We start from the raw sequence: 24036 nt of genomic DNA on the forward strand, positions 1-24036 counted from the left end.
AAATGGATCTGTTTTGTCAAATGAGATTAAAATTTCAATACACAATAGTATATATAGACATTTACTTATCTAAGTGCATTAAAAGTATCTTAAGCTTATCATTAATTAGTCTGTTTTTATTTTAGAGAGAGAGAGCATGAGTGGTGGAGAGGGGCAGAGGGAGAGAGAGAATCTTGAAGCAGGCTCGGGGCTTGATCTGACAACCCTGAGCTCTTAACCTGAGCAGAAATCGAGTCGGATGCTTAACCGACTGAGCCACCCAGGCGCCCCTCATTAATTAGTCTTGAGAAGAAAAGGGTGAACACAAGTGCAATTAATTTTTTATTACCTTAACACCAGTTAGATGAATGGACAGTCTCCATGCAAACAGCGGTTTTCATTACACAAACAAGATGACTTTTAAACAAAGGGGTAACACGGGCACAAAATCGTTTCTGCATGCATGAAAACACTCCTGGGCTGTAAGCTTGAGGGATGTAACCTACATGAGGCTGGATGCTGGTTTGAGCTGCCACTGTTCTAAATATGCCTTGAACAAATTTCTTCTCAGTTTCATGATTGAACTGTTTAGGTGGCTATTACTTTGTTTATATGTAAATATACTTATATGTATATATGGGGAAACACTTGAACATTGTGGTTAAGATTCCATATATTAATTATTTAATTGGATAACATAACACTCATTCCCTGGAAAAAAATCACAAACACACCGATATTTACAAAGTTATTTCGGTTAAATTTCAATGAGAAGAGGATGGTCCATTTCAGGTAAAAAGGAAAAAAGGGCTGAATTCTTTTGACACACACAACTGGTGCACAGTCTACTCTTAAAGAATCTTCTAATTAGGAGAAGGGTCTGGATGGGGGTAATAAATAAAAGCATAGTTATTATTCTATTTGTAAAAATGCAGACAAACCCAAACAGCTGCTTGCTTTAAATCGCATTGTGTATATTTTGTAAACTTAGAACTTACAAACCATTTGGCTTAAGCTAATGTTAAAGTGAGTCTGCATTTTCTGAAGGTACAGTGATTGGGCTGAAGGTGAGTCTGCTGGGTGGTGATGGAAGAAAACGTTGGCTGAAACTTCACTGTTGGGCAAACCAACACTTAAAAGACAAGCAGACAACTCATTAACCTTTTCTCTACAGAAAAGTCGGAGTTGTCCAAATGTGGATGAGTCAGTCCCAAACCGGGTACCATTTGTAGTCTCTGCTTCAAAATGAACAAGGAAGAATTGAGGACATATATACACAATCATCACCGATGTATACTAATACAAACATTATGCAGCCCTGGGGCAAGCTCCTTGACAACATGCAGGGAAGACCGTCAACGCTTCTGAAGAGGTGGGGGGCGGCGGGCAGTCATTGAAGTTCTGAAGTTAAATCTTCCTCATTATAACCCAGGACAGGCGTTCCTTTTTTTTTTTTTTTTTACCCCAGTGTAGATGGGCTGCACTGTGAAGAGTTCAGGGGTCCCTGGTCCAAAGAACAGGAATGAAAAAGCGGGAGTGTTTCTTCACATTAAGTCACAGTGAATGGGGATTCTCTTATCCAAACTGTTCAATATCACTTAGCCATTCTTGTCACTAGTATAGTACAAAGCACTTTCACAAACTATGGCGTCAGCGGGCTCCCCCAATACTCTTGTAAAGTAGACAGTACAGGTATTTTCATCACCCTTATTTCATTGAAGCAAAACCAAGAAACAGAGAGAGTAAGCATCCAGGTCACATGAATCTTAAAGACGTGAACCCAGGCCTTTCCGTTCCAAGTAGAGATCACTTTGTTCTCAAAAGACGATTTGTCCTAGAAAAGTGATCTACACCTTAGTAAAAGAGCAACATAGATTATGCTCATTGCCAGTGGCAAGCTCCACCCCTTTCTCTGTCCCCTTCCTCCCTGACATTACAGCCTCTGAATCCTTTACACTAATGTATCAAGGACAGGATGTGGTCCTCATTTCAGGACTGTATGTCTTCACCCAAAAGAATGATGAGCTTTCAACCATCAGTGGAAAAGAGATTTTTTTTGGTCCTTTACTTTGAAATCACACCACTGTAGCTAACCAATGGCCTGGTTATGAGAAAAATTCTTTTCTCACAGCCAGAATCCTGAAGAATATCCTTAGGGAGGTAGTGGGAGCTGAGTGGGAAAGTTCAACGTGATGGCATGAACCTTCTTCCCAAGAGGCTATAAACCCCACACTCTGACGAACTTATCCTTACATTTCCATCACGTCTAAGTGGCTTATTCTATAGGCTTTTGACTTTCCTGCAAACTGATGAGATAGAGAATGACGGTAGGTAGATGCAGAGTGAGTGCCAATAACCATGTGAGGCTTCTGACTGGCCATCGCTTGGTGACTCCAATAGCTTCTGACATTTTTTCTTGTTTAATTTTTGCACATAGTAACTGGTAAATGCCAGCTCCTGTCGCCTTGTCCAATCTCATTGGTGTGGCCGGCACACAGGAGCTGTCCGGTCCACGTCAGCTGCGTTGAGTCTTACCGCCCACCATGACTGAGAAGCATCTGCTCCTTGAGGGCAGTGAGGTGGGAACACAGTTGCCCTTTTCCCAGGCAGCCTGTGTGAACTTGGTTACTGGTGGACTGTGCTCGGAGTGCTGGCTTTCGGGTTTTCCACCTCGGAGCACCAGGCGGTCACTTGAGCCTGATACAGTCCACCTCTTCGGTGGCCGGCATGCCGCTGGTTTTGAGCTCCAGGTCGGCGCTGGACTTGCTCCCGTGATGGGAGGGCCGCCAGTGGAGCAGCAGCATCTTCTTGAAGTACTTCACGGTGTTGTTCTTGACTGTCACGAAGCACACGGTGTTGATCATGCTGTTGCTCATGGCGATGCACTCTACCACGTAGAAGGCAGTGAGGTAGTGCTTCTCCTTGACGAACACGGCGGGGAAGAAGTCGCGCACGATGCTGAAGCCGTAGAAGGGCGCCCAGCACAGCACGTAGGCCGTGAGGACGCACATGAGCACCAGCACCGTCTTCCTGCGGCAGCGCAGCCGCTTCCGGATCTGCTCTGTCTGGAAGCCCGGGACGGCCTTGAACCACAGCTCGCGGGACACCCTGGCGTAGCACAGGGTCATGGTGAGCACGGGGCCCACGAACTCCACGCCGAAGATGAACAGGAAGTAGGACTTGTAGTAGAGCTGCTGGTCCACCGGCCAGATCTGGCCGCAGAAGATCTTCTCCTGGCTTTTGACGATGAACAGGACCGTCTCTGTTGTGAAGTAGGCCGATGGGATGGCAATGAGAATGGACACCACCCAGACCAAAGCAATCAGGAAGGAGGCCGTTTGATAATTCATCCGTGGTTTCAAGGGGTGGACGATGGCGAGATATCTGGTGGGGGAGGAAAGCCATCAGTAATAATGATATGTGCTTGGAAACATTAGTCTCGATCTAAGCCCAAACAGGCACAAAAACAGGATGGCACAGTGAGTTCCCATGTAATTATCCAGCTTCACCAGACTTCATCTTATTTTAGCAACATCATTTGGAGTAGTGCAGTGGTTTAGTGGAAACAGCACAGGCTTTGGGCAAACAGGTGGAATAAATCCCAGCTCTTCCCCCTTAGTGGCTTTGGGGTCTGGAGGGAATCACTCAGCCCTTCTGAGATTTGTTTCCTCAAACGCAACATGGGATAAAATGACAACCTACCTTGTGGGGCTGCTGTAAATATTAAACATGATAATGTTTGTCAAATGCTTTGCATTGTAGTAGGTGTTCAATAAATATATGTGGCGTTCTTGTTATTATTATTAGTCCTATTGACACCACCTTGGCTTTCAGTCTTGCCATTCTGCCCAAGAACTTAATACTTTCAAAACTCTTTATTCCAAATATCTCATGGTTTCGAGGTGAAAAAAGGGCTCTGGAGCTCAGAGGGAGGTAGGGTCCTTTTCAGGGCAGTGCACTAGGGCTTTCCTCTCCCCTCCCCCCCAGGGACCATCCTGCGTTACAGAGCAGGAGCGTAGGGGTCGGTTTAGGGTGGAATTTAAGGAGTCTAATGTGAGAAGTATATGACTTGCCCAACCTCACTCGGTGCAGGGACCAGGATCCCGGCTTCTGATACAGAGCTTTTACACCCACCTCCTGGGTTGTCTCAAGCTCAGATGAGGTGTGTGAAGTTGCCTCGACACCACAAAGCGGCACACAACGTTAGAGCTTTATCCTGCTCGTTCCAGTGAGCGACCCTGCCTGGGAGAGGTTGGAGCCCGTCGTGGGGTCACTACAGGCTGCGCTATTGAGCAAGGTTTCACTGGTGCTCGTTCTTGCCGAGGAACTCTTGGAGCAGGTGTAGTTCCCCCAGGAGTGGGAGGGAGCAGGGGTATTTATACACCAACTCTCCTAAGTCGTTGTTGGGGGAGCCAGAGGAGGCCTTCGGACAAAGAAACGCGGGTGTTGACAGGTGGGAGTGGACGGGGCGCAGACGTGACAGGAGCAAAGGGGTCTGAGAGGAGCATATCAGTAGCATCTGCTACAACCTGGTAAATCCACAGCAGGTTGCTGGTCCTGCTGTGGGCCCGACCTGTGTAAATGGAGACAGAGTAGAAGACACAGTCCTTGACCTCCGGGAGCTTTTCTTCCACACAAAAACTAGAATAACCAAGTGACAGGTCAAGAGCAACTTGAAGGAAGCCATGGTCATTATGTTAGCGATGTAGTCTGGGAACGCTTCATGGAGCTTGTGAGATTCTGACCACCTTCTATTCACCTGCTGATGAAGGCAAGATTCCCCTGCCCTATGGAGAACGAGGTGAGTGAACACACAACACCCGACAGTGGACAGATGAGCCCTAGAGCAGTTAACTAGTCACCTACACTCACCGCCCAGACAGAGGGACACTGCCAAGCATGTGGGGCCACATAGGAGTGGCACACAGGAACAGAATGAGCCAGCAGGGGTGGTGGGCAGCAGGCTTTGTAGCGACAAGAGGATTAAGTGACCCTGGGCTCCCATGAGAGGATGTGATCGGCTTGTTTGAATAATTTTGCCACCTGATAGGGAGGTGACACGCATCAGGTTGAGGACCGAGGGTGCAGCTGGTCCAGGCGAGACAAGACTAGCAGGTCAAGAGCCTTTCCTGCTGGGTAGAGGGCTATACCTGGTGAGAACAGAGGGCTTCATGGCTAGAGACCCTGGGGGCCCTGTGGGCCTCGAAGATGTCAAAGCAGCACAGGGAGTTTCAGGCTTTCCAATATAACAGCCTAATAAACAGCACTCAGGTTCAAAACCAATTGAAAAATAAGGCAAAACGATAAGAAAGATGGACGGCCAAACTCTCACTCCCAAAGTGATGACACTGATACTGGACAGTAGGGCTTTTCTCTGTGAGCACAGGGGCCACTTCATAGTCAATGAGGGAAACCTACAAACCCTGACACAGGCCAGTGAGAGAGACACAGGCTTCCCTGTGCACTTTACTCCTTGGTAACACATGCCTGTTCTATGTGGAAATATCAGAAAGGCTATCTACTGCCATTTCTGAATGCCACTGCCGAAGAAGGGTGAGATTTATGTGCAGAGGACCTGGGAGAGATGTTATTTCAGCTCATAGAGACCCTAGGAGGGTGCTGATCTCAGGAAACACGCATCCAGGCAGACAGATGGTAACAAAGACCTTGTGGCTGTCCCTCTTGCCAATGGACAAGTCACGGGGAAAGATCAGTTTTAACAAAATACTATAGCTTCCCACATGCTTTATGTAGGTTTACCTTCTCAGAACCTGACAAAAAGCTGGAGAGGTTGTCAGTCAAGTTATTATTATTTCTGTTTCACAGATGAAGAAACTAAGTCCCAGGAGCATAATGGATTTATCCAGCTTGGAACCCAGATGTTCTGAGTCACTCCTAGGCCAGTGTTCTTGCCTTTCTTTCTTTCTTTCTTTCTTTCTTTTTTTTTTTTTATTCTTCTTTTTTTTAATGTTTATTTAATTTTGAGGGAGAGAGAGAGTACGAGCAGGGGAGGGGCAGAGAGAGGAGACACAGAATCTGAAGCAGGCTCTAGGCTCCGAGCTGCCAGCACAGAGCTGATGTGGGGCTTGAACTCACGGACCGCGAGATCATGACCTGAGCCAAAGTCAGAGCTTAACCGACTGTGCCACCCAGGCGGCCCTCCTTTCTGATTTATTTGATGACAACTTTGAATTTTGGAATCCCTTTTGTAACGAGGAAGTTGTTACTGGATTCGAAAATATTAGAATTTAAGAGTCCACGACAGAAGAAGCAGGAATGTAGAAATTCTCTCTGGCATTGGTTATCAAGATACTTTTCATGCTGGAACTATATTGGAGGGGGGTTGAGAGGGAAGGAGAGAGAGAGAGAAAGAGAGAGAGAGATGAAATCCTGAGTTAGTTCTGTTTCCAGAGTCCTCTTGGCTACTGGACCACCATTTCCCTAGCAGCCCTCACCTTGGCATTTCAGGCTCTGCTTCCTGCATTCCAGTGGAAGACAGCGTGGGAAAGAAAGAAACTGGACGACTTTCTTGTATCACACACAAAAGTGAATTCAAAATGGATTAAAGACCTACATGTGAGACCTGAAATTATAAAAATCCTAGAAGAGAGCACAGGCAGTAATTTCTCTGACATCCGCTGTAGCAACTTTTTTTCTAGATATGTCTCCTGAGGCAAGGGAAACAAAAGCAAAAAATAAACTATTGAGACTGCATCCAAATAAAAAGCTTCTGCACAGTCAAGGAAACAATCAACCAAACTAAAAGGCAGGGTGCCTGTGTCGCTCAGTCAGTTGAGCGGTTGAGTGTCTGACTCTTGATTTCAGCTCAGGTCATGATCCCAGGGTCATGGGACTGAGCCCTGAGTCGGGCTCCTCACTGATCATGGAGCCTGCTTAAGATTCTCTCTCTCTCTCTCTCTCTCTCTCTCTCTCTGTTCCTCTGCCCCTCTCCCCTGCTCATACTCCCTCTCTAAAAATAAGAACAACAACAACAAAACTAAAAGGCAGCCTACACAATGGGAAAAGATATTTGCAAATGACATATGCAATAAAGGGCTAGTATCCAAAATATATAAAGAACTTCTACAACTCAACACTCCCAAAGCAAATAATCCAACTTAAAAATGGGCAGAAGACATGACCAGGTACTTCTCCAAAGAGGACATCCAGATGGTCAACAGACACATGAACAGATGCTCAACATCACTCATCATCAGGGAAATACAAATCAAAACCACAATGAGATAGCACCTCACGCCTGTCAGAATGGCTAAAATAAAAAATACAAGATACGACAGGCATTGGCAAAGATGTGGAGAAAAAAAGGAAACCTCCTGCACTATTGGTGGGAATGCAAACTGGTGCAGCCACTGTGGAAAACAGTATGGAGGCTCCTCAGAAAGTTAAAAATAGAACTACCCTATGATCCAGCAAATCCAAAGCATACAAAAACATTAACTCAAAGGGATATATGTACCCACCCCTATGTTTATTACAGCATTATTTATAATAAATAACCAAATTATGGAAACAGCCCAAGTGTCCATTTATTGATGAATGGATAAAGAAAATGTGATATATAGATATATATGTGATTATATTATATTATATATATACATATATATGTGATTATATTATATATATACATATGTGATTATATATATATATATATATATATATATATATATATATATAATGGAACATTACTTAACTATCAAAAAGAATGCAATCTTGGGTGCCTGGTGGCTTAGTGGGTTAAATGTCAGATTCTTGATTTCAGCTGAGGTCATGATGTCACAGTTTGTGAGATGGGGCCCCGCATGGGGCTCTACACTGACAGCGCAGAGCCTGCTTGGCAGTGTCTCTCTCTCCCTCGCTCTCCACCCCTCCCCCGCTCTCTCTCTCTTTCTCTCTCTCAAAATAAGTAAACATTAAAAAAAAAAAGAAATCTTGCCATTTGCGATGGCGTGGATGGAGCTAGAGAGCGTAACGCTAAGCAAAATAAGTCAGGAGGACAAATACCATATGATTTCACTCATGTGGCATTTAAGAAACAAAACAAACGAGCAAAGTGGGAAAAGAGAGAGAGAAACAGAGAAATACACTCTTAACAATGGAGAACAAACTGGGGAGGTGGGGGGGGATGGGTGGAAGAGGTGATGGGGATTAAGGGGTGCACTTGTCACGATGAGCCCTGGAGCTGTGAGGAAGTGTTGAGTCACTATACTGTAGACCTGAAACTAATATTACGCTGTATGTTAACTAACTGGAATTCAAATAAAAACCTAAAAAAAAAAAAAAAAAGAATGATGGTAACATTTCCTGCCTGGGTGATGGGCGGAATAGCAGAGCTGTGGATGGAGCTGGGAAGCTGACGGCAGAGCTGGTTCAGGGTGAAAAAGGAACCACTCTTTGTATTACGATTGGATGGCTGCTTCCTAAGAGACTCCTACGTCGCCCAAACCCCCAACGTTAAAATGACAAAGGTTTCCACAGGTCAAAGGGGATGAGGACAGGGATAACTCTCACTGGAGTGAGCATCAGAATCACTCAGGGAATTGGATAAAAATGCAGATTCCTGGGACCTAGCCCAGGGGATTCTCATTTAGTAGGGCTGGGGGGTGGGGGCTAGGAATCTGACTTTGTATCATTTGCCCTCGGGGATTTTGTGCAGTTGCTGGACAGTTACATCTTACAAACACTGGTTTTAAGGTTGGAGAGCTGTAATAACAGAGTTGTTTATCCTGCAGGAATTATGTTTTAAAAAGAAGATGCCTCTTAGACCTCTACGTGTATTTCATTATGAAAAATAATGAAGTGCCTCATTAAAAGGGACGACAAACCTAAATAGCACTGAGAGCAAGGAAAAAACTGAAGAGTTCAAAGGAGACAGAAGGGAAAAAAGATGTTTAAAAAACACATCATCAAAATGAATTTAGGGGCCTCTGGGTGGCTCAGTCAGTTAAGCGTCTGACTTCAGCTCAGGTCATGATCTCGCGGTTTGTGGGTTCGAGGCCGTGTCGGGCTCTGTGCTGACAGCTCAGAGCCTGGAACCTGCTTCGGATTCTGTATCTCCCTCTCTTTCTGCCCCTCCCTTGCTCGCACCCTCTCTCTCTCTCTCAAAAAAAATGAACATTAAAAAATTTTTTTAAATAACATTTAAGAAAATAATAAAAAAAATTTAAAAATGAATTTCAGCACACCGTGGACCAAGAGGATGTTTTACCAGCTGCCCCCCTCAAACAGAGCCACCGGTGACCTGATACTGGCTTATAGCTCTATAGCTGTTTGCGTAAATAAAACACGTGTAAGATTTGTCACAAGCTGCTGCTAGAAATTTTGTAGATTTTATAAATTTATAAGAGAGCAAGGACTTCCAGAACATCTCATGCAAATGTATGCAAATGAGCCCATGGATGTACGCAAGGAAACAAAGGCAAGGATGTCCTTCCCTCTTTTCTACAAATAGGCGGTTATCTTATTTTAAAATCAGCTCTACAACAAAGGCACCAGAAACAAGGGTACATTACCGCACAATTCTGTTTTTATGAAGTTAAAGAACAGACAAAATTAAACGATGATGAGTGAGATCAGAGCCGTGGTTGTGTGGGGTGCGAACTGACTGGTAAGGGGGACAAGGGAGTTTTCTAGGTGATGCAAATAAATGTTCCACGTCTTGACTTGGGTACTGGCTACAGGACAAACTTGGTACACGTGACCCTGACCGGAAGGTGCCCTGGTGAAGTCTCACGTGGCCTAAACTTTCTGCTTTTGCGTTCAGTCGTGTTTGTGGCTGCTCGCGCTCGCCTGACATGCCTGCACCCACTCTGTGGCAGACGTGGTATCTGCAGGCACGGCCCAGAGCTGGGGGGGGCTCAGGAGCCTCCCTCTCGCCCACATCTGGGGGGGAACGTGAGCCCCAAGTGAGGAAACCAGGTCTCCTCTTGCCTCGAATAGATGAGCCAGCCTCCGAATCAGCAGCGGCGCCAACCTGTCGGGGCTGAAGTGAGGAAAGGGGCCGCCTGGCCCAGCCCCCATCTTCACCCCGGCCCGGCACCCTCACCTGTCGATAGCGATGGCCAGCAGGGCGTTGGTGGAGACGTAGAGTGAGACTGTACGCAGGTAGTTGACAGAGGCGCAGAGCGCGTGGCCGTGCTCCCAGGAGAGCTGGCGCACCACGTAGTAGTCCATCTCGAAGGGGCAGCAGATGACGGCCACCAGGAAGTCAGAGACGGCCAGGTTAGCAATGAGCAGGTTGGTCAGGTTGCGCAGCTTCTTACAGCGGGCGAGGGCAGCAATAAAGACAAAGTTGCCGACGCCGCAAACCAGCATGATGCCCGCCAGTGCCACACCGATGACGATCTTGGCGGCAAAGAAGGTCCGGGTCTTGGTCATGTCCTCGTCCTCGTCCAGAGGGAGGTCGTAATCACCATAACTGAAGTTGAACGGGAGGGAGGAGGTATGGTCTTGAGCCGGGCTGAAGTTGGGTGCGAAAGTAGTGTTTCCATTCTGGGCTGCCATGGTGGAGACTGCAGGTGGAGTGGTGAGAATTCTGAGCTGGGGATCCAGACCTTCTGCTGTCATGAGTCGCCGAGCCTAGCACCCCGCCCACATCCTTGAGGAGAGTCACCACGCCATCCTGGACCCTGGAAGGAGACACAGTCAGTGGGCAACATGCAGGAAAACACCTGGTAATATTCTCCCACAGCTCCCCAAGTGGAGGCCAACCAGACCCAGTGACTACCCTGAGACAGAATTACCCAGACTTTGGGGGAGAGAGGACATGAGGTCTGGAAACTGGGAAATCCTCCATTGGCTTTCGGGAGGTACTGGGCATAGGATGAACTAGACTCTCCAGAGACACCCACGAAGAGCCTGCATGTCTGTCTTTTTCTCAGGAGCCGGGACCAGTCTGACTGCCCAGTCACACTCCCCTTCCCCACCATCAACTCCCACAAGGTCTTCAAAAAGTTTAACAAGCTTGTTCCAGGCGGCTGGCCCAGGCTTCCACAGCAGCTACCATGCTGTGTCACCTTTTGGTCAAGGACAATGAAGCCGGAGGATCAGGACACACGGCAAGGTCTTTCCTCCAAAGCAGGGCACTGCCCCCTATGCCCTGGCCAAACCTTGGACATGGACATCACCAAATCCACTTTCACATATACAGGCTGAGTCATCCTGGGCCAGTGATTTATGCTGTCTGAGCACTGATCTTCCTATAAACCAAATCCCCGCTGCCTAGACCGGGCCTGGACAGTGGAGGCTGGACAGGAGTCTGTGGGATGCAGGAATGAGGATCCGCCCAGGATTCTGCTGGTGAAGGGGGCTGTGGGTGGGAGAGAATTCTGCTGCTGCTCCTCTGTGCTTTGGGAACCAGATCTAACAAGAAACGCTTTGTCTGCTTCCCCTCCCTGCTCCCACTTTTGTGATCAGCTCCCTGTCTCCTTGGACAGCTTCCCCCCCCCCCCCCCCCCCCGCCCCAGGTCTCCCCCAGAATCAACCCTGACTGGGAAGCACCACATCTTGCCACCAAGGTCCCTGTCCTCTGAAAGTGGTGGTGGCTGCTCCAAGACCCCGCTTAACTGAAAACGGCCCCCAAGGGGGGGCAGGAGTAAGGGGAAGGGGATATCAGGGAGGACCCAGGAGGGCCTGAGGGCTGAAACTGTCCCGAGTCCTTTATGTTTTCAGTGCCTCAAGATCCCCACGGCAAAGGGAAATAAAGTCTCTGAAGTAGTGAGCCCTTAGGAGATGGGGCACCACCGGGTTCAACGCATCGGAGGGCCTTGGGAAAAAACAAAACAAAACAAAAACAAGAAACTCGAGATCCCAACACCAGCAGAAAGAAGACCCCAGCCATCAAGCTGTGTGCTGCCTCTCCAGGCTTAACACAACTGGAAATGACTCCAAGTGTGGGCGCCGCAGGATGCTGATAGCAAGCAGTGGACCAAACTGGAGAGCGGGTTTGGCCCGGCCCCGTCAGAGGAGGGGGGAGAGCGAGGGACAGGAACTGAAGCAGCAGGGACGGCCGTCGCAGGGTGGCAGGGCCGCTCGAACCTGCAGCGCGTGCGAGTGCTGCGTACCCGAGGCGAAAACCTCTTCCGCCAGACGACGTTCAAGTGCCAACGGCGTCTGCAGCCGGGAGCGTCCTCCGTCCGGGTCGCCTCGCCTTCTTCCGCGAAGCCCGGGTCCCCGCAGACAGTGCCCGACCCGAGACCGAGAAGCCGGAGTCGCGTCCTCTCGGCTGCCACGCTCCGCGAGGAGGGGGCGTGAGCCCGGGTGGCGCAGGTCTCGGCCCCATTTTTCGCGGGACGCACCCCTCTGCCCCAGACCAACCCACTTCGGGCGCCCTCTCCCTTCCCTCCCTTACCCGCCCCGGCGCGGCCGGGCGGTCCCGGAGGCGCCGCCCAGCAAGGGCGGGAATCCAGTCGGAGATTCGGGCTCCAAAGGCGAAGCGTGCGAGGCCTCCGGGCCAGAGGAAAACCGGGGTTAGGGGCTGGACCCGGTGAGCGGGAATTACCCGGGAGATGCTTCCCTCTTCAGCTTCCCTTTCAACGAGGTGCCCCCTGCCCAAGCCCTCCCCTGCAGTTTGGCGCTCGCCCGCCAGAGCAGCCGCCCGCGCGCCCCAGTCCCGGCTTCCCGTCGCCGGGTCCCCTGCCCGGTCCTGGCGGGTGGTGGACTCTCCCGGCACGAACTCCTCCACTTGGAGTCAGCCCGGGAGCCTCCCGAGAAGCACGGGAGGCAAAGCAACCCGAATCCCCCGGAGAAAGGAGTGGGCGTCGGCGCCCCCAACCCGGGTGACGCCCCCCACCGCACCAAGGGAGCCCCCGGACCGCGCAGAGCTCAGCACCTACCTGCCTGGGCGCCTCCTCCCGGCGCGCTCCGCTGCCCTGGCCGCCGGGTTCAGTCCTGGGGGACCGCGACTTCCTCGTGCAGTAGCGCTGCGTTCCGGGGTGTCCTTCTTCCTCGCTCCAGCGCGCTTCCCCCGCGCGTCGCGGTCTCTGTCTTCCCGCTGGAGTTGGCGCTCCGCCCCTGCAGCTCGGCAAGGCGCCTCGGACCCTGCCCGGTGCGCCCCGCCCCGCCCCGCGCTCGACTCCGCCCCGGGGTCCCCAGCCTGCCCCCGCGCCGAGGCACCGGGTGGGCCTTCGGCTCCTGCACCTGGTGTGCCCAGGGCGCCGGGCGCGCGGAGTTCTGGCTGCGTTGGCACGGATCCCCAGTCCGCCGGGTTGGCCCGTTCGAAGAGGCTTCTGCGTCTTCGCACCGAAGTGTGAATGAGACCTCAGTAGCAGGGGTTAGGTGGTGCGGATTCTGAGCCCTTAGTGCCCCGCCGAGGGGCCTCGCTGGGGTCGCCCATGCAGGAGCCGGCTGTCCGGTCTTTGGCAGGAGGCCCCCCCCCCCCCCCCAGCGTCCGCTTCCCGCTACACGGCGGCTCATTTAGGAGGACGCTGGGGTACATTCCATCGTGCCCGGGGGTGCTGGTGCCGGGGAGACTTGGAGGTGCATAGTGGTGGGTGGGTGGTGATGGAGATGGAGGCTCTGGGGGAGGAAGCTGGGGATCCCGGGCAGATTGCCCTGCTCAAATCTCCTACCCTGAAGTCCTCATCAAAGCCTTGCGATACCCATCACTGCCAGATTCCTTGGCGTTTCAGAGATTATCCCACTTGGGCCTCCACCAGTCTGTCTGGAGCCATGTTTCTGGAGCCCCGCACCTTGCTTCCTCCAGGTTCTGATTGTAGGCAATTTCCGTTACCACTCTGTTCCTAGGTTTTCTTAATGCAGATTGGGAAGATTCCTTATACGGATTGGGAAGGAAGAAGTAAAATGGTCTATGTTGCAGATGGCATGATGTCTTTGTAGAAAATCAGAAGGAATTGACAAAAAAAAAAAAAAAACAAAAAAAAACAAACTTTCCAGAACTAATAAGTGATTATAGCAAAGTTTCAAGATACAAGGTTAATACAGAAAAGGCAAATGCTTTCCTATATATCAGCAATGAACAAGTGGCACTTAAAATTGAAAATACAATACTGTTTACACTAGCAGCCCCCAAAGGAAAATACTTAGGTATAAATCCTAAGAAAATATGTACAAGATCTATATGACAGAAATCTAAATAAATGGAGAGATATTACCTTGTTCACAGATAGGAAGATTCAATATGGTCAAGATGTCAGTTTTCCCCAATTTGATCTACAGATTAAAAAAAAACAATCAAAATCCAGCAAGTTATTTTGTAGATATCAACAAACATTTTCTTCTTTTTTTAAGTTTTTAATTTATTTTGAGAGAGAGAGAGAGAGCACGAGTAGGATAGAGGAAAGAAAGAGGGAGAGAGAGAATCCCAAGCAGGCTCAGCATTGTCAGCACAGAGCCTGACTCAGGGCTCCATCCCATGAAAGGTGAGATCATGACTGACTGAGCCACCCAGGTGCCCTTTCATGTAAACTTTAGAACGTTTGTTGATATCAGGGCACCTGGGTGGCTCAGTCAGTTAAGGATCTGACTCTTGATTTCAGCTCAGGTCATGATCTCACCTTTCATGGGATCGAGCCCCGTGTCGGGTTCTGTGCCGACAGTGCTAAGCCTGGAGCCTGCTTCAGATTCTGTCTCCCTCTCTCTCTCTGCCCCTCCCCAGCTTGCACTCTGTCTCTCTCTCTTAAAAATAAATAAACATTAAAAAAAAAAAGATTCTCTCACTCTCTCCCTTTGGCCCCTCCCCCACTTTATGCATGCTCTCTCTCTAAAAAAAAATAAAAATTAACAAAACAAAACAAAAATTTGTGTGAAGATTCAGAATAGCTCACACAATATTGAAGGAGAATAACACAATTGGAGGACCAACACTACCTGACTTCAAGACTTACTATAAAGCTACAGTAATCAAGACAGTGTGGTATGGATGAAAGAATAGACAAATGGATCAGTGGAAGGGAGCAGAGAGCCCAGAAATAGATCCACATAAATATAGTCTTTTGATTTTTGACAAAGGAGGAAAGGCAGTACAGTGGAGAAAAGGCAGTCTTTTCAACAAATGGTGCTGGAACAATTAGACATCCCCATGTGAAAAAATCAATCTAGACACAGACCTTGTAGCTGTCACACAAATTAACTCAAAAGGGATCACAGACTCAACTGTACAATGAAAAACTATAAAATGCCTAGAAGATAACATAGGAGAAAATCTAGATGACCTTGGATTTCGTGATGGCTTTTTAGATACAACAACAAAGGCAAGATCCATAAAAGAAAGAATTAATAAGCTGGGCTTCATTAAAATTATAAATGCTCTGCAAGAGACACTGTCAAGAGAAATGAAAAGACAAACCACAGACTGGGAAATAATATGGGTAAAAGACGTATCTGATGAAGGACTTTTACCCCCAAATACACAAAGAACTCCTAAAACTCATCAGTAAGAAAACAAACAAACCAATTAAAAAATTGGCCAAAGACCTTCACTGACACCTCATGACAAGAGATACAGCAGGCAAATAAGCACAGGAAAAGATGCTCCATATCATATATCATCAGGGAAATGCAAAATAAAATAGCAGTGAGATACCACTACATACTTACTAGAATAGCCAATGGCTGGAACACTGACAACACCAAATGCTGGTGAGGATGTGGAACAACAGGAATTCTTATCTATTTGTGGTGGAAATGCAAAATGGTACGGCCACTTTGGAGGTTTGCTGGTTTTTTTTCTTTGTTTTGTTTTACAAAGCCAAACACATCCTTACCATAAGATACAGCAATCACATTGCTTGGTATTTTAAAACTTATGTCTCCACAAAAACCTGCACAGGGGCATGTGTAGCAGTTTTATTCACAATCACCAACATTTGGAAGCAACCTTGATGTCCTTCAGTAGCTGAATGGATCACTAAACTGGAGTACATCCAGATAACAGAATTTTCAGCGCCAAAAACAAATGAGCTCTCTATCAAGCCATGAGAAGACACAGAACTGTAAGTGCATATTACTAAGTGGAAGAAACCAATCTGAAAAGGCTACATACCGTGTGATTCCAACTATACGACGTCCCGGAGAAGGCAAAACTATGGAGACAGTAAAAGGGTCAGTGGTTGTCAGAGGTTAGGCAAGAGAAGGACAAACAGTTGGGGCATGGGGGATTTTTAGGGCAGTGAAACTACTCTATATGATACTATGATGGCGGAGACGGGACAATCGACATTTGTTCAAACCCATGGAATATACAACAGCGGAGTGAACTCTAATGTAAGCTACGGACTTTTGGGTGATAATAACGTGTCAGTGTAGGTCCATCGATTACAACAAATGTACCACCCTCGTGTGGGATGTTGGTCATGGGGGAGGCTCTGCGTGTGTGGGAGCAGGGGTTATATGCGAAATCTCTGTACCTTTGGCTAAGTTTTGCTGCGAACCTAAATCTGCTCAAGAGAATAAAGTCTATTTTTAAAAATGGGTACGGATTTTCAGGAGCTTGATTTGTTAATACATATAAGAAGCCTTGAAATTTTAACATTCTTTAATGCAGAAATTATGTTTTTATTAGTTTTTCCTGTGTAAATAATAAATGGAGCAGTTAAAGATTTCACTACAAAGATGTTGATCGCAACATTGTTTAGTGTAACAAGGAACTGGAAACAACCTGAACTCTCTACACTTGCTTAATATGTGATAAAAATGTCTTTGATGAACTACCACATAATCATATAATTTTCTTGAATCAATACAAATTCATATGATTAAAAAATCAAAACATATACAAAATGCGTGAGAAGCATCCCTCTCACCCCGTCCCCCTCCATTTTCCCCCTGTTTCTAGATACGCTGGTTTAATATTTTCTAACTATACCTGTTAAATTGCAAAGTGGATTATTTCCCAATTTTTGGCTGATACTGTGCTATACAAGAATGCTATAATATAAAATTAGCGGTGCTTCGGCAAATAACTTTGTATGTGACATCTTTTTGTATATGTGCAAATGATAATAAATTGGATAATAAATTCCTAAAAGTGGTATTGGTGAAAGCATAGAAGCATTTGTAATTTGGGTAGATATTGTCACATTGAAGCCCGTGAAGGGTCTCACCATTTTGCACTTTCCAGGTAAGCAGTCTTTGGTAGAAGTGAGTGCCTCGGGCTGTACCTGAATCAAGAAGCAAATACCTGTTCGGGCGCCTGGGTGGCTCAGTCAGTCGGTTGAGTGACTGACTTCAGCTCAGGTCATGATCGTGCAGTTTGTGAGTTCAAGCCCCGTGTCAGGCTCTGTGCTGACAGCTCAGAGCCTGGAGCCTGCTTCGGATTCTGTGTTTCCCCCTGTCTCTCTACCTCTTCCCTGCTCACACTCTGTCTCTTTCTCAAAACTAAATAAACATTAAAAACAATTTAAAAAAAAAGAAGCAAATATCTGTTGAAGTCATAAGAAGGCAATAATCAAAAGCAGGATTTCTCAGCAATGTCGGTCTCTCACACTTGACCTCAGTTCTGAATGCAGGGTGCCCTCTTAGTCATCCAAAGTATGATAGGGAGGGACACTGTCCCCAAGAAAGTTACCTCAGTTTATTTTTCTGTGTCTCTCATCGAGTCATTAATAATCCATTTATGAAGGTGCCCTTGTGATCAACGGTAGACACATTTTTAGGTAAACTTTTATAATTAAAAAAAATTTTTTTAATGTTTTTATTTACTTTTGAGACAGAGAGAGAGAGAGCATGAGCAGGGGAGGGGCAGAGAGAGGGGGAGACACAGAATCTGAAGCAGGCTCCAGGCTCTGAGCTGTCAGCACATAGCTCAACATGGGGCTCGAACTCACGGAGTGTGAGATCATGACCTGAGCTGAAGTCGGACACTTAACCGACTGAGCCACCCAGGCTCCCCTATAATTTTTTAAAGTTTATTTATTTATTTTGAGGGAGAGGAAGAGAAAGATAAAAAAACACAAGTGGGGGAGGAGCAGAGACAGAGACAGAGGGAGAGGGAGAGAATCCCAAGCACGCTCTGCACTGTCAGCACAGAGCCCAAAGTGGGGCTCAAACCCATGAACCACGAGATCATGACCTGAGCCCAAACCAAGAGTTGGACACTTCACCAACTGAGCCACTCAGGCGCCCCAGGTAAACTTTTAAATTAAGTAAGTGTAATTAAGGTCTATGAGTTATTGTTGGGAAAGGTGGGACATAATTAATGGTTCGAAGGGCTTCTACTTTTCATTCAATCTACCCGGTTTTCACAGCATTCTGGAAGGAGTGGCTCCGTAGGACATCCTGGTTGACTCACCTGACCCAGCTAGTGTATTTTTCTCTCTCTGGTTTCCATCTGCTTCCAGGGAAGTGCCAGGAAGACGATAGTTGGGAGTGAGATAAGGCACCAGGCTCTGTGCCCACCAGCACGCTCCCTACCTATGGAGAAAGACACAAAAACATGGTAATTTACATGGAAGCTAGATTTTTGGTTAGAAATTTGTGATTGCTTTTAGAACTGTTTCAGAAATATTTAAGAGCCCTCAGGAGGAGGCAGTGTTAGGGAAAGGGTGAGTTGAGTGAGCAAAGTGCTTGCAAGAAACAGGTCATCAACGGACTCAATAGAAGAAAGTTTGGTTAATGTTGTCCCCTTGGTGGGAATGCCATTGTTCTCTGCAAGGACAGTAGAATAAGAGGGCTACAGGGCACCTGTGTGGTTCAGTTGATTAAGCCTCCGACTTCGGCTCAGGTCATAATCTTGAGGATTGTGGTTCGAGCCCCACATCGGGCTCTCTGCTGTCAGTGTGGAGCCTGCTTGACATCCTCTGTCTCCCTGTCTCTCTATCTCTTTCCCACTCTCTCTCTCTCTCTCTCTCTCTCAAAACTAAATAAACATTAAAAAAAGAGGACTACAGTGCACCTTATGAGAAAGACTGAAGGCTTTCAAACCAAGAGCCAGATTGGGTTGGGTTTGGAAACAGTTTAGTTTTATAAGGAGATACTTGGAGGTTGATTTTTGTTTTTCCTTGGCTTCTCCCTCCAAGTAAAGGCTCAGGTGCTTGCATGCTGTCTCTCCCCGAGCTCAGAAAAGGACACAAATTCCTTCCTCAGGTATGTCACCCAAGGCAGGGTTTGGGTGCAAACATGTGGAACAAATTCACATAATGTAGAAAGTCAAAAGATAAATGCCTTCTCTGTCCCCTCTCCACAATCTAGCCCCTTAGAAGTGATCCCTATTAACTGGAGTTCATTATATACATTCAAATGCCAACCACACTTACACTGGGGATGGTTGGGCTCACTATAGGAGGAGTCAGGGGAGGAAAGAGAGCCATTTTCATTATGGGCGACTTAAGTCTCTGAGTTATTTAACATGAATATTAAAAAGAATGTGACCGGGGCGCCTGGGTGGCGCAGTCGGTTAAGCGTCGGACTTCAACCAGGTCACGATCTCGCGGTCCAAGAGTTCGAGCCCCGCGTCAGGCTCTGGGCTGATGGCTCAGAGCCTGGAGCCTGTTTCCGATTCTGTGTCTCCCTCGCTCTCTGCCCCTCCCCCGTTCATGCTCTGTCTCTCTCTGTCCCAAAAATAAATAAAAACGTTGGAAAAAAAAAAAAAAAAGAATGTGACCTTGGTTCATGCCCCAAGGTGAAAGTAGTCTAGCTGAGTTTGGGTTCCTCTAAAAGCAGATCCTGAGATAATGATTTGAGGGCAGAGTTTTCTGGGGAGGTGATCCCAAGAATTGATGTTAGGGGAGCAGAAGAGTGGCTCAGGGAAGGGACAGCAGCCAACAAAAAGGTGTGAAGTCACGCAAGTTACTGCTGTGGGCAAATGGAACTTAATTCCGCTGGGGACAGCGCTGGGATCCAGCGTGGAACACGCACCCCAGACTTCTACCAGCAGAGGGGGTGAGGGAGCTCGCAGCTGTCCGCTGAGAACTGTTCCAGAGGGGGTGTTAATTCCCTAGTCCGTTCAGTCCGCAGGGCTGATGGGCAGAGCAGAATCTTGCAGTCAGAGAGGCCTCCAGCGAAGAGAGGCCATTGCTGTCAGTTGGAAAGCATGTACTGAAATACTGACGGGGTGGGTGTGTAACACTCAGAATGTTTGCCACATGGGCGTTGCATTGCATGTTTGTACTGCAAACATGTTGTATTGCATGTTTGTAATTATTGGTGGGCCCAGTTGTTGTCTCTCATCCTCCAGCAGGTTCTTCTGAGTGTGTCCTTCTCATGGTGATGGCAGAAGTAAGGAAGAAGCAAGTCCCAACCGATGAAACCGTTTCAAGCCTCTCCTTGGTGGGGGGCGTGTGTGTGTGTGTGTGTGTGTGTGTGTGTGTGTGTGTGTTTAATCGGTTGACATCCCATTGGCTGAAGCAAGTCACATGGCTGAGTCCAGAGTCACAGATCTGAGCTGGTCACCCTACCTACTTTGGGAGGGCCCGGTGAAGTTAAATGGCAAAGGGCACGTATGCAGCGAGGAGTGAAGAAATGGGGCCGAACAACACAATCCACCACTTTCGCTCCACTGGATCCCAGGACTGCCCACCTTGCCCCTTCAGCGGCTGCTCTGATTCTCTGAGCTAGCCCATTGCCTCAATAATTACCCTTTTTTGGGCTTAATTTACCCACCCAGACTTGGATACTGTCACTTGCTATCAAGGAACCCTATCAGATTCAGGTATTTTCATGCGGGAGAGAATAGACAAAGAAAGATTAAGTTCCAGAGGTCACACAGCTAGTAGGTGATGGAGTTCTGATTCAAACCAGGCTCCAAATTCCAGACTCTTTTTTTTTTAATGTTTATTTATTTTTGAGAGAGAGAGAGAGAGAGGGAGAGAGAGCATGAGTTAGGGGGAGAGGCAGAGAGAGAGGGAGATGCCGAATCTGAAGCAGGCTCCAGGCTCTGAGCTGTCAGCACAGAGCCCAACACTGGGCTCGAACCCATGAACTGTGAGATCATGACCTGAGCCGAAGTCGGAGGCTCAACCGACCAAGCCACCCAGGCACCCCTCCAAATTCCAGACTCTTTCCATGGCGCCAACTTGAGAACTGTGGTTTCCATAGTGCAAGGGAGACAGGTGGAAGTCAGGATTCGTCACACATACTCTTGCTCTGGACAACCCTGCCTGCCTCAGGGGGAGCACGGCATGGAAGCAAGAACTGGGCAAGGCAGAGAAGAATGAATGAGATCCCCAGACCCATGCTTGACTCTAGGGACTATGAGCATTCCAACCCACGCTGGGCTGACCTTGAAGGCAGCTCTCAAATTGGAGCGTGTGTCATGACCTTTCTCAAAATACACATGACAAGACCCCATGCTGGTAGATTTTCATTCCACATAACAATAGGATTTTCCTGTGTTTTTTTTCAAGTATTTATTCTTTACCAGGGTTCCCATAAAAAAAAAAAAAAAAAAAAAACAATGATGGAAATCATTGGTTATAGGAAGTGGACCTTAATGAAATCTGATGCAAAACAGCCGAGCATCTTCTCAGCAGAATGGCATTTTGCTTTCTTTTTTTAAATTATTATTTATATATTTATTTTGAGATAGAGATTGCGAGTGGGGGAGGGGCAGAGAGAGAGAGAGAGAGAGAGAGAGAGAGAGAGAGAATCTCAAGCAGGCTCCTCACTGTCAGCTCAGAGCCCAACGTGGGCCTCTAACTCACAAACCATGAGATCATGATCTGAAATCAAGAGTTGGATGCTTAGGGGCACCTGGGTGGCTTGCTTGGTTAAGCGTCTGACTTCAGCTCAGGTCACGAGCTCACAGTTCGGGAGTTCAAGCACCACATCAGGCTCTCCGTTGTCAGTACAGGGCCCACTTCAGATCCTCTGTCTCCCTCTCTGTCTGCCCCTTCCCTGCTCTTGCTAAAAAAAAAAAAAGTCGGACACTTAACCAACTGAGCCACCCAGGCGCCACTGCATTTTGCTTTCTTGCTTGTAATCTCTTGTATCAGCTAAGATTGTGCGAATACCTTTCTTTTCTTAAATAAAAAAAAATCAATTTTGAGCTTTTCCCCTCTGTTTATTCCAGCGTGGACGTTTTTGAACCTCCACTAGTTGGAAATGCCACTTAAAAAACCGTACAGAAGTCAGGAACAGAAAGTGAAGACCAGGGACAAATCAACACGCATTTTTGAGTACAGCTCTCCGTAACACACTTTGCCAGCCATTGTAAGGCTTTACGTGCAGCTGGGAGCACAGCTGAGCTGGGGCAGAGCTGGGAAAGGGGAGAGGTATCAGTTTATATGAAGGTACAGCTTGTTCAGGGAATGGGAAGTAGATTTTGAGAAACTACGCCATGAGTGGTTTGAATCATGCACGGGGGTCTCTTTTTAAATAGAAAGCAATTGGCATTTAAGTTCAGAGATGCTTCCATAGGGATGAGAGCTACGAGGTGTGGGGGGCGGGGGGCAGGGCGGGCTCCCAGGCTCAGGAGTCCACGCGGTCCAGCTGGTGGCACATTTTTCACGTTGCTATCACTTTGGCATAGGCCGAGAATAAAGAAGACTATTGCTCCCAAATCTTTCTGCTCCCATCCCAGACATTCTCAGCAGAAGAGATAAAAGATGGCTCTGAACAAAGGCATCCAAGGGCATGGAACAGTGCTCCTGACTTTGAGGGAATGGTAGGTGGGAGACGGGGGTGGGGGCTGTGCTAGGAGGAACTGCATGCCTGCTTTCAGCCCCATCGTAGGATAGCTGCACTCTCTCCTCCACTCAGTGCTGTCCCAGCCCCACAAGGGGCTCTTGATAAGAAATAGAGGAGGGGCACCTGGGTGGCTCAGTCGGTTAAGCATCTGACTCTTGATTTCAGCTCAGGTCATGATCTCACGGTTCGTGAGATCTCTGCCATCAGCACAGAGCCTGGTTTGGATCTTTTCTCTCCCTCTCTCTCTGCCCTTCCCCTGCTTGGCATGTGCATTCTCTCTCTCTCTCTCAACTCTAAATAAAAACATTCAAAAAAAAAAAAATGAAATGGTGAGGATTAGGGTGTGGGTAGGACCAGCAGAGGCCACAGGGCTTCCCCAAGGCAAAAGTGGGGGTAGAAGCTAAGGGTCCCCCCACAGACACACAAGTCTGTATTTGGGGACACCTAACCTCCCAACTGAGAACCCCCACACCCCGGGAGGCAACTGGGGATGAGGCTGGGGTGAGAGAAAGAGGGGAAAAACCAGACAAGAGACAGCTGACAAGTGATATTGTAAATGCTCATGTTTATACTTACCTTGGAACGTAAGAGAAGGCGTGAGCCCACTGCTGACATTGTCTGTGTCTGAAGGCCCGGAGGTGCCCACGTTCTCTCCTTGTTCCCTTTCCACCCCCGCCTCTGCTCCTGCCTTTTTTTTTTTTTTTTAATGGCAAAGACCCTCCTTGATATGTATGGCTTTCCCCTTGGTGCATCCAACCCCATAGGATGCCCTTCACTTTGTACTCCGCAGAGGTATAGAGTTCAGACTGCAACCTTCCTGTAACTTTCAAGCCCGGCTAATTCAATCTCCGCCACTCCATATTGATTTGCAGGGAGTTCTGAAGTCAACCATCTTCCCGGTCACTTCCCTGCACCTTCCGAGACTGGTCCAGGTCTGTGACCTTCCTGAGGCCGGGCTGGTGGCTTTGAGTTTCCCAGAGCTAGAGTCTAGCTTCTCTGTTATGCCTTGAATTCATGATTGTTGCTACTTTTTCTGAAAGTAGAAAGTTCTTGGTGAGACAAGTATCATTTGTCACTTTTTCTTTGCGGGCAGCGCGGAGGTCATTTTGCGTTTGGGCTGGTTTCGACAAAAGCCTAAGAACTAGTAAATAATAGTCTATCATTTTTAATATGTACATCTTTTTTTGTGGCGAAAAACATATTAAGTTTACCATTGCAACCAGTTTTGAGCATACAGTTCAGTGATGTTAAGTATGTTTACCTTGTGCAACAGATCTCTCCGACTTTTCCATCTTGTAAAACTGAAACTCTCTACCTATTAAATACCAATTCCTCCTCCCTCCCCCCAGCCCTTGACAATCGCCTTTTTTTCTACTTTCCATTTCTGTGATTTGGACTAGAGTCTATCATGTTTGCATCTACCCCAAATGCCAAAGCAGTCCCTTCACCATGCCTGAT

At 47.6% G+C, this 24036-nt stretch overlaps 1 protein-coding gene across 1 annotated transcript; it reads right to left on the reverse strand.

Moving 5' to 3' along the window:
• Positions 1-315: 315 nt before the first annotated feature.
• On the reverse strand, positions 316-13016 carry PROKR2 (prokineticin receptor 2). The gene is made up of 3 exons (XM_015078138.3): positions 12831-13016; positions 10043-10625; positions 316-3363 (listed from the first exon to the last, which is right to left on the reverse strand). Exons 2-3 carry the CDS (start codon positions 10561-10563, stop codon positions 2667-2669), a joined length of 1218 nt encoding a protein of 405 aa, XP_014933624.1. The 5' UTR covers positions 10564-10625; positions 12831-13016; the 3' UTR covers positions 316-2666.
• Positions 13017-24036: the final 11020 nt, after the last annotated feature.

This window comes from Acinonyx jubatus, chromosome A3, assembly GCF_027475565.1.
Source record: "Acinonyx jubatus isolate Ajub_Pintada_27869175 chromosome A3, VMU_Ajub_asm_v1.0, whole genome shotgun sequence".
Lineage (NCBI taxonomy): Eukaryota > Metazoa > Chordata > Mammalia > Carnivora > Felidae > Acinonyx > Acinonyx jubatus.